Source organism: Vitis riparia, chromosome 11, assembly GCF_004353265.1.
Source record: "Vitis riparia cultivar Riparia Gloire de Montpellier isolate 1030 chromosome 11, EGFV_Vit.rip_1.0, whole genome shotgun sequence".
Classification (NCBI taxonomy): domain Eukaryota; kingdom Viridiplantae; phylum Streptophyta; class Magnoliopsida; order Vitales; family Vitaceae; genus Vitis; species Vitis riparia.
Window position 1 is genome coordinate 1,413,483 of NC_048441.1, and position 11,448 is coordinate 1,424,930.

General features: G+C 34.2%; 1 protein-coding gene across 1 annotated transcript; it reads right to left on the reverse strand.

Annotated features, from left to right (window-relative positions):
• Positions 1–315: 315 nt before the first annotated feature.
• LOC117924580 ((DL)-glycerol-3-phosphatase 2) lies at positions 316–10,342 on the reverse strand. The gene is made up of 7 exons (XM_034843238.1): positions 10,161–10,342; positions 8,147–8,371; positions 3,693–3,753; positions 3,378–3,525; positions 3,126–3,205; positions 848–1,001; positions 316–564 (listed from the first exon to the last, which is right to left on the reverse strand). The coding sequence occupies exons 1-6, from the start codon at positions 10,306–10,308 to the stop codon at positions 869–871; spliced, it is 795 nt and encodes a 264-aa protein (XP_034699129.1). The 5' UTR covers positions 10,309–10,342; the 3' UTR covers positions 316–564; positions 848–868.
• Between the last annotated feature and the right edge of the window lie 1,106 nt (positions 10,343–11,448).

The following is an 11,448-nucleotide window of genomic DNA, read 5'->3' on the forward strand; positions in this document are numbered from 1 at the left end:
CCCAAGACCGGACCAACTGAGCTACTCCTTATATTTCTATTATATATTTTGTCTAAAATCAACTCGGATAGCATCTATCACAACTTGACCTTCTATATAGATATTGTCTGTTTGGAGTGATTAAACTTACTAGCCTTAAATTATAGCTCATGAGATAATCAATATATACAATATTATCATATATTTTTTCATTACTACCTATCATCCGACATAGATATTGTTAGTTTTGAACTTACTAGCTTTAAGTAGCCTTGAATTAGAGTTCATGAGAGAATCAAATTATACATATTTCTTGCTAAAATTGACAATAGCATCTATCACAGCCAATTATCAAATATAAATATTATTTACTTTGAATTTATTAGCCTTCATGAATAATAAAAATGTCCTCATTTTAGAAAAGTCACCCAGCATTAAGATCAAACTGATACGAAATCTCACATAAGTTGAATTCTCAACAATTCAGGAATCATCAATTTGTTTGTGTTAATCAATGCATAGGATAGCAAGACTGTCCTCTCTTCTACAGCAATCCCAAATCCAGAACTTCTTTGAATCAATTGTCTGATAAAGAGTGGAAATGAAGTTAAACTAAAATCTGTTCCCATCATTAAAGAATCTTAAGTTACATTCTCATGGTCATTGACAAAGAATCTATGACTCTTTCCAAATAAAAGTTTTTTTTTTTTTTAAATATTTCAAGAATGTTAATGTGAATAGGCCACAGCAGAATGTTAGAAGAATGCAATTCTGGAAAAATTCTAATCAGGGTTTTGCTTTGAGTTTTAATAAGCTTAATAATCAATAGTTGCAAGTAGTTTTCTAATCTGCAGTACTTAAGACATACCGTGTTGATGGATCTGCAAGTTTAGATTGTGGTGTCTGGGAATGGAGGCAAACCCCAATCATTTGGATTGAAATCCAGTAGGGAGCTCAGAACTTGGTCTGCAGCTTCGTGAAAAGAGATATCAAGCCTTGGATCCGGAACCATAACTGCATACCTGTATGAAGCGGGATCAAAAATGAGAAACCAAGACTGCCCTTTAAAAGAAACTGCAGTCATAAACATTTGTCAAGTTAGCCTCTTTCAGCATAGAGGCAACCAGGATAACAAAGAATGAGACAGAAACTTCCACTAATCTTTGGTCAGCCAAATTTTTGGAAAATGGCAAAAGCATTATAATAGCCTACCAATCTTCAGGATAACAAAATCAATATTTCTACCGTTTGAAGGCCTGGAAATATTTGTGATAACACATTTGAAAGCTACATCAGTTGGTATGACCATCAGAGCAATAAAGAATGTAAAAGCTCCTATGACATTTTCACCTTTTAATATATGAGAAAGGCATGGAAATGTGAATAATTGATTATTAAAAGTTATGACTTTAAAGTTTTAAGATTTTAGGAATGCAATGCTGCTGCATTGCCAGTCCCCAGGCTGGATTCGGAAGAGAGAGGAAAGCCAGTTTAAAACCTTAAATGAAATCCCAAACAAAAGTCTTAAGCAATTATAACCCATCAATTGCCCATGATTCATGGATTGTAACTTATCAGAGTGCAGCAAATGAAGGAAAATCCTAGCACTTATTAAATATTGTAAACAACTGATATGGCTCAGAAGCATACTATCATAAGAAGCCCACAGACCTTCTGTAAATGGGAAGAAATTGTGTGTGTGAGGGGGGGAGGTTTGGTTTGTTGGGGTTGTGGCATTTTTTATTTTTTTTTTTGTATATGGAGGGAAAGAAAATAAGGAAATGAAAAAAAAAAAAAAAAAAAAAAAGTGAAATACAGAATTAACTTAATGTTCAAAATTTTCTCATTATTCTCCAATTTTATTGTTCTCGTATGTTTTTCATGGCGAACAAGATAATTACAGGTTCTGTCACTTTTTCCCTTTTCCTTCTACTGACTAAATCCTAATGGTGCATTCTGGTTTCCAGAGATCAAAATAAGAGAAAGAGACAAGAACTCCATGACAAATTTTCTTCAAGAATTTCAGAGGATGTTTTTGCTTTTCCAATCAAATCTAATAATAACTAGCACAATGCAACAGAACACACCCCACACCCACAAATCTAAACCGCCCAGCTCAGGAAGGATATGAAAATCAAACCATTTCTTTTAAGAGTTTAGCTAGGGATTTTACAAAAATAAAAAATAACATTCAAAAACAGAAATAAAAACTGCAATGTACCAAAAAAAAAAACATGATAATAAGATCTTACAAGAAAAAATACACAAGATAAGAAAAGGAAAAGAAAATTTTATCTGTCATAGTTTTGGGGGGAATTTTCAAGCAACCTAAACAAGGGTTTTTAGAGGAATACATGATCAGGTGTTTAGAATTTGAAGGAGCACTAAATTAAGAGTTTAGAATGCAACAGAGCAGTATATAATATTCTCTCTAAAACTTTGGGAGGGTCACCTATACATATATATATATATATATATGTGGGTGGGTGTGTGCTTAGAAGGAATTTTTGAGCTACAGTACATTTCCAATAGAATTCAAAACTTTTTCTGTTGTAAAATAAGTCCAGCTCAACACCTGCAAATCCTCCCACACTTAAGATATGGGAGCTATGCAAATATTTACCTGATATGGGAGCTATACATCGAAAATCCTAACAATCAATACAATTAAGAAATGGAGCTATGCAAATATTTACCTGATTCCTTTGAAAATTATTCTGAAATTGTGATACATAAAAACTGAATATCTTCTTTTTTTTTTTCTTTTTTAAATTTCAATATCATCTTTATGAAATCAGATAAAGGAAAATAAATTATTACAAATTAAATGAACAAGGGACAATTTCTTCTGAGTTATATCCATGAATTGAGGACATGACACCCTAGTTACACTAAAAAATAAGACTGAAACCATACCCCCTGGTTCCCATTTCCTGTGTCTTAAATAACATCAATTACAGAATAGTTTTGATTGTAATACTAAGCTACTATGACACAAAGTTAATTCCTTAATCAGAGTGAAGATTTTTTTTCAAATTTGTGCCATTAATTGACTAAATAAACAGTACAAGTATATCTCTAAATTTCTAATAACACAAAAAACAATGTATATGCATATAAAAGAATGGTCTAAAATAATTACTTACATCCCAGCATTCTTAGCAGCACCAACTCCAGAAGGTGCATCTTCAAACACAAGAATTTTTTGTGAATCTACCGGACCACCCTGTTCATCCACAAATTTTCATGAGCTACTTACAACATCATTTGATATTGATATTAAAGAGCCAAGTAAGAACATAAAACTAACAGAACCAACAAAAGATAGCATGAATAACCCAAGAAAAGTTACTATCATCTGTTAAACATAATGGAGAGCATCCACTAGACAATCCTACCTCAAATCTTCTGGCAGCTGCAAGGAATATATCTGGAGATGGTTTTCCCTGTTTAACTTCTGGATCATCACCAAGAACTACATGATGCATCAATGAAAAAACTTCACCATGTCTTTGTGTTTTCAATTCAAAATGCCGTCTGTGAGAACTGGAAATACAATTTTTCAGGTAAATACTGCTGGTCAAATTGTTTAACTTTAAAGTTTCACCAGTAACATTTCAAAACTGGCAGGGGCAATAGTACTTATCTTTCTAGAAACAGGGGCAATAGTAAAGAAAAAAAAAAATAAGATATAAAATAACGATTAATTGTACCCTGTTGCCACACAAATTGGTATTCCACTTGCATGAAGATGTTTGACCAAACGGCTGGCCCCTATATTACAACAGGATCAATTACAGAAATGTGTTAAAAAAATAGTTTCAGAATATTAGAAACAAATAGTAATAATTAAGATAGCAATGATTGCTCTTAAGATTGTCTTGGGACCAAAAAACTTGAAACGTCAACTACAAGCCAGTGAAGTCTCCATTTGTATCATTCAATTTGTTCCTAGAGGTTATACATAGTTTTAAATAATGCAGTGTTTTAAAAAGCCAAAAGACATGCATAGCAAAATTTTTCATGGCAAATCACCCAAGTAGAACCATCTCTTTTAGTATTTTATTGGCAAGAAAACCTTTTAAGATAAACACATTAATTACATCTCTTTTCGCTAGAGCAGACCCTTCCAACCCAACATTAGGGCATATTCAGATTTCTTTCAATATACACAAGCTCATGAATGCCATGCATGACCAACTAGTGGTATGCTTAATATCAAAGGCTGTCAATGCTGATCAAAGCAAACCAAATAACCCAATAAGGCCGGCTTGAGAGTTTCTTGAAAATTCAAGATTGAAAGGATATCCATCACACCCAATTCCTCTGCAAGGAGAACTCCTTTATTGCTTCAGGAAACTAAAGTTATTCCTTATGGATTATTGATCCAAGATATTGATAATAGTCAAATTTGGGTAAAGTGGCCATTGATCTTTGCTGTTCCAAATTTCAGTTTCTGGTTTTACTAACCCTTCATTGCTTGTGACAACACTTATAGAAGGCATCTACAGAACTTTAGCATTGCTGTCCAAATGCCTAAATTTAAACCCACCCCATCATGGGCTTGGATCATGGTTTCTCCATGCCATGAAGAGTGGATGATGCTAAGACACAAACTCAGATATGAGGGAGCCTCTATCCAAAGGCTCCAATTGAAAATAGTAGTTTATTTGATAAGGGGCAGTTTTTTGTAAGAGTCTATATATATTTTTTTTATCAGAAACGAAGAAAAATGTATTAATAGAAGAAAAGATACTAAGAGTCTATATATATTCTTTGTACTCTTTTCTTGAGGAATGAGACACCCCTTTCTTGGGTGCATATAGATGAAATCAACCTGGTATCTAAGCAAGTTAGATCCGGAACCCCAAACCTTAACCCTATATCCACTACCATGCCACACTACAGTAATTTGCTACATTGCCTATTATAATGGTCTCCAGTACTAGTGCCTATGTGATTGGTTGTAATCTGTGATGCAAGTATAGTGCAAGTATGTGTTAGTGCTAAAGGTATCCTAAGTTCCTAATACCCCTTTGTTTCAATGTTAAGTGCAAGTATGGTGTCTAGTAGCGATCATAAATTTGGAGATAGTGTTGGTATTTAGATTACTTAAATAAATCTTAAGAGGCCTAATTATTTGTTATAGACTAAAGCCATGAGGATGTATATTGGGGCAAAAGGAAAACTAAAACATCTCATGGAAGATCCTCCTCCCCATGAATCTTAAAGTTTTGATGAGTGGCAACACGATGATGCCATGATAATAACATGGTTGTGGAATGGTATGGAACCCTATGTTCATGTCAATTTCATCTTTTTACAAACTGCAAAGCAAACATGGTATGTAGTTAAGGAGGCATGCTCTCAAGAAAAAAATATTTTGAGAATCTATCAACTGTATGAAGATATTTCTGGGGCAAAGCTGAAAGGGAAACCTTTGAGTGAGCACTATACATGCCTCAAAGGGATGTGGGAGGAATTGAATGTTATCAACCATTGTCTATTGATATTGAGGTTCAAAGAAGGCAAAGAGAAGAGTTTCAGGTTGCCAAATTTAGTTCGAGCCTTGATTATGAATATGCTCAGAACAAACATAGTATACTTGCTAGTGATAAGTTACCATCTCTCAGCAATGTTTATTCTCATCTTCAACACATTGAACTACAGTCCTTTCCATCGGGGAATGGTATTAAGGATACTCCCGTACTTGCATCTATAGGACAAGGTAGAGGTGGTCCTCCTATTCAAGGTTAAGGACAAGGTTTAGGAGAAGGCAAAGGTAGAGGTAGAGGTAGAAGTGATAGGCACTGCTCACATTGTGGTAGGACTAATCATACCTCTAATAAATGTTGGGATAAGTTTGGTTGTCCTACATGGACTAATCAGGTTGTCTCCTCTTCCAATGATGTTGTTGATGTTCCGACTCTTATTCAACCTGCAAGTAGTAGTAGGGAGTCCATTACCTTATCTTTTGATGATTATAACAAATTGGTGCAATAGTCATAAAAAATTTCCTTGTGATCCAACATTAGTGGTCCTATTGCTACCTTAGCACATTCAGATACACATGCTCTTTTTACTTTTAGTTAATCTTCTTCTCCTTAGGTTATAGATTTGGAGCTTCTTGTCATATGACTAGAGAGTCCTCCCAACATTCTCACTTAACTAAGGCTTCTAATTCATACTCAGTCCTTCTCATTGATGGATCTGCTTCTTCCATCCTTGGTCAAGGAGTGGTCTATCCCATTCCCTTGTCTTCTTTTAAAGTTAATTTTGTTCAATATGTACCTCAATTTCCTATTAATTTATTATCTATTAGTCAACTTACTAAACAATTTAAGTGTGTTGCTATCTTTTTTTTCCTTCTCATTGTGTTTTTCAAGATCTCCACATGAAGTGGATGATTGGTGTAGGACTTGAACAAGATGAGCTTTATTATCTCAATAGTCGGTCTATATTCTAATCTAATGGTAGAAAGATGCCCAATGTTACTGCTCTCCCTTTGTCTATTACTCCTCTCCAGTAGCATTATAGATTAGGTCATGCTCCCTTTGAGCAATCACATTCCTTGGAATTGTCTCTAAAGTTGTCAAATGAGCCAAGTCAGTCGTGTGAACTTGGCAACCATCATAGATTATCTTTTCATCTAGGGTTAATAATAGGAGTCCTAGTCCTTTCACATTCCTTGGGCGGATCCAATTTCAATGGGAACTTGATGAGTCAATCCAGCAACAGGTCTCACTTTTACTGCTACATCGGGAAGCAACTCCATTCTATTGTGGTATATTAACACACAAAATTGGAGGAAAAATCATTACTTATTAAATGTTGCTCATCCTATTATGTTTCATATGAAAGTCCCAAAAGATTATTAGGGGATGCTATTTTGATTGCATGTTATTTGATAAATCAGTTACCCTCCTCTATATGCATCAGAAGACTCCATCATAAAACAGGGGATACTATACTAAGCTGATGGACTTAAAAATTTTCCAATCTTTGCACCTTTTTTTCGAGATCAAAACTAAGAAAGTGGCATTTAAGCTTCTATGAAACATGCCTTGGTTGAAAATTCCCTAAAAAAACTCATCACCTCGGGCTTAACATAATCCCGATATGATTACCAAAAGGCCATAGTAAGTGAAGCTTGAAAAGGTCTAGGAGACAGGCTTTATTTGATAAATCAAGGCACTCAGCAATTTCCAGCAATTTCTTTTCCATAATAGGTCCCAAAACTCAATCACACTAGGATTACCTCCCTATAGAAGAGTAAGTTATACATACATAAAAGTTCCATGCCTTTAATTGCTTTTGTTGATTGGTTGGATTCTCATTGGGGGAGAGTAGCTTTTTGAGTTCCCTCTTGTTTGTTTGTGCCTTTTGGCAACTGTTGTATATGTCACACGCACTTTGGTGCATTATCTTTTTGGGCGTTCTTATATAATATACTCACTTTATTTACCTATCCAACTAAATAAATAAATAAAGCCCTAAATGAGAGATAGATTGCTAGATGCATTATTTTCTAAGAAAATACCCAAAAGCACACTGTTGGACAAATTAATCTTCATACCCAATATTCTCTCAAAGAATTAAAGAATAAGCCCAAGATTTCTTCAAAATTGAATTATCATCAGAAGTTATTTCCTACATGGTTCATACTTGAAGATAATTTAGCCTCTTCATAAAATAAACTTCTTTTATAAGCATCTTTAGGAAAATAACTGTTGCAATTTAATTATCCAATGAGCAAAAATGGATGAAAACTTCTAGATATATTAATGTAATCAATACATAATTAATTGTGATATTGTCTTTTTACCATTTTTGTTTTGTATTTTGCAAAATTTACCACACTAAAAATCATGATACACAAGAGTTTTTGGCTTGTTGCTTAATAACAGTGTTGTTTTTGTTTCCCTAGATGATCAACATTACAGGGAATAAAAAGGCATCATTTCTTTACATGTAGGTTAGAGAAGCAATTTTACAATGTCACTAAAGATAAAATAACAAAAACCTAGCATTGCCTTAATCATAATCTCTTGAAAGTTGCAAAACTTATCTTAAGCAGAGTGAGAAGTGAAAGCACAAAGTGAAATGGACTACAAAGCAGAGCTAATAGAGAAGTAAACATGGGATGTAATGCTCTAAAATCCAATACCTGGCATGAGCTCACTTGTTGGAAACAATTTCCGTAGCATCTCCTCTCTTTCCACAAGAAAGTCCTCAGCTGAAAGAGAGTCACTAATTCCAGTCTCTTCAACAAAGACATGAGCAGCTTCTATTGCCTTCTTTCCCATCATCTTTGCCTTGAGGGACCAATCAAAAGTTTTATTATACCTAGCAAGTATAATTTCCTGGACCTCAGTATAAAACTTCTCTGTGTCTGCAGAAATAAAAACCAAATCAGCTCTTTAGTTTCTTTGCTAGAAATTTGGCATAAGCAATTAGTCTGTACACAATTAATTAAACAAATCTCAGTCATAAAAGCAACATAAAACTAATTTCCAGATTTTTTATTTTTTTTTTTTGCAATGATTTAGACATGTTTGTAACTGGAATTAATTGTATATAGCCATTATAGGGTTTGAATTGGTAGGTTTTAAGGCTAAAAAATTGCTAGAATTCTGGAAATTAGTTGTTGGAAATGTGTGCAATAAGAAAAACTGAGCTTTGGGCTGAAGATAGGGACACTGTTGCGACTTGAGGAATATGCTAATTTCCCTTTTTCCTTATATAACAATTATGCCTTTTAAAAATTCTCTAAAACCAATGTGAAGTGATCAACATATTGATTCCCCAACTAAGAATCCTCTAAAAACAAATTCTGTATTCACCTCCAATGCTTTGAATCAAATATCAAGAAAAAATTTATAAAGTTTTTGAAAGATGGATTTCCAAGGGGACCAATGAGTTTCCCTCACTAAGACATCAGCAACACACCCGTTTTCGGCTAACAGTAATTTGCTTTTTATCACAAAGTACTAAACCTTACCTTTGCCTCCTTTTTTCTTTTATGTATTTTTCTTTCTTTGGGAATTAAACCTAGAACCTCTCACATCCCCACCCCAATCCATTGCCACTTGACATACATTCATCTCTTGGAAACCTCCACAACTATTTAGCCTCTCTTTGTATGATTTGCATTACCAAACACTAGATCCCCTAGGACCCCACAAGTACATCAACAAACGATGTTGGACTTAAGTAGCCAATCAAAAAAAAATTGCACCTAAGTAATTGGCCTCTCCTGAATGCATCCAAATCCAACCAAGGAAGGTTTCCCCCTGATCATCTCAATTGTTGAGGTTAACTTTAACTGGAATTCAAAAGATGGACATGAAAAAAAAAAAATAAGGATGTGAACAAATGGGGCTAGATAGGGGAATTGTACCACCTAAAAAGAGAACTCCACGAACTCAGGGCCTTTTTGACTCAACCTAATGGAAGACCATGAAACATCAAGGATCACTCACTAACTCCTGGATCTAGGGACAAGACTAAACTGAAAAGAAGATAAGGTTTTTACATCAGTACCATCCACCATTGTAACATTGTTATTTGGCCAATGGATAAAAATTCCCCAAAAGTGCTTTCGAAATGCCTCAAAATTGCAGACTTAGATTCCCAGTGAACCAGCATAAATTTATCCATAAATCACTAAAACTCCTACAACAAAAGTAAGATGACTAGGGCAACGATCAGTATTATCTATCACTCCTATCCTGCAACGCCATAAATCCAATGCAGCAATGCTGATTGCTTATTCGGATCCTATGTGGAAATCCCAATTGCTACCGTTGTGGTGACAGGAGACAAAATATTGGGAAACGGATTTGGTAATAGCATCTTCCAAAACAAATGTAACAAGTAAAACAACAGAACCATTTCTACCAATCACATTCCACCATAGGCCCAGCTAAATCCCACATAGGTGACGCAATCGACGCTCCTTCAACAATGAAACCTCACCATTCCTCTTCGAATATCTCATCACTCCTCAAATTGAATCCGTACAAAAGAAATCAAATTAAAGGCTTCCAAATTTTATCTTCTTTACTTTCCTCTATTTTCTCCGCAACCAAACGGAGCTTAAAAATAGAAAATATAAAAAATATAAAAATATATATATATATATATAAAAGGACACAGACGGAAAGAATGAGAAATGTTACCGAGCAAGAGGCCGTCCATGTCGAAGATGATATGAGAGATTGAACTTTTGGGTGCCATGGAGAAAGCGATCGCCCGGAATCTGAGGGTTGGAGGACGAAAAGGTGTAGCGTTTCTCCAAACTCCAATTGGGATTCTGATCCCAAGCATCCACGATTTCCTCGACGGTATGACAAGCGCTTTCAGATGTTTTTAAATTATTAAAACCAAATACAAATAAAATACTTAGGGCACGTTTGGTTACAATTTGGAAAACAGTTCTTAACAACAGTTATATCCGTTTGAAATTTTGAAATATTTTAATATGTTTTATAAATAAATTTTATTCTTAGTATTTTATTTTTAATCATTCTATATATTTATATAATTATTTTTAAAAACAACTCTTAAAAAAAACAAATGAAAACAATTAAACAATAAAACCTTTGTTTGGTAATTGTTTTTTAAAATCGTTTTATAAAATAAAAGTGTGGACCCCGCATTTCGGCTCATGCGATTTCCCACTCGATGGTGAACTCAATTTTTATTTTAAAAAATGATTTTATTGATTAAGAAAAATGATTTGGAGTCGCCACTTATTTTTGTTTTATTTTAAAAGGATAAACAAAATAATAAATAAAAACCCTAAGTGTAACTCCTTATTTTGGAAAATGTGCTCTACGGAAAACCGAGTCGGGTTCGGGGGTTCGGTTACTTATCGGAAAGGTACGGCAAAAATTGTAGCACCCCTCTAAGTCCCCAAGTCAGGTCTCTACTAAAAAAATTGAAGCAATCATGACAATGGATGAGTAAATCAATAAATACCCAGAATAAATCATGCACATGTGAGAATCGAGACATGCATAGACAACGATTAGAGGGAAAATGGGTACATACCTGGGCAACGAGCCACCATGTGCTATCAATAGAGAAGGTTAATGCATAAGTTATGAATAATCTCATACATGTTAGAGAGTAGGATAAATCAATCATGTATGATAATCCAATCAAACAATCAATCGATCAATCATGAAGTCACCCATGTTGGGCCCCCACCAAAGCCCGTTTATCTTGCATGACTTAATGTCACAAATTCCATTATTCTGAAATTATGAAAAATTTATTCATGCTTATTGAAATCAAGAGGAGCAAAAGATCATTTGAAAATCAGAGCGGAATTAAAACTATTTGAGAGAAAATTGGATTTTTGAAATTTATTTGAAAAATCGGAATCTCGAAGATTATTGGAAAATTGGAGTTTTAGAGTTTATTTGAAGATCAGACTTTTAGAGATTAAATGTGAGAATGAGA

What these genes read in the sequence shown, in the direction of transcription:
- LOC117924580 (XM_034843238.1), bottom strand. Translation starts at nt 10,308, where the DNA reads ATGCTTGGGATCAGAATCCCAATTGGAGTTTGGAGAAACGCTACACCT. An exon ending in AACAAGTGAGCTCATGCCAG is followed by an intron (nt 3,754 to 8,146) that starts GTATTGGATTTT and finishes GTTGTAATATAG; the next exon opens with GGGCCAGCCGTTTGGTCAAA. An exon ending in GCTGCTAAGAATGCTGGGAT is followed by an intron (nt 1,002 to 3,125) that starts GTAAGTAATTAT and finishes CGCTTCATACAG; the next exon opens with GTATGCAGTTATGGTTCCGG.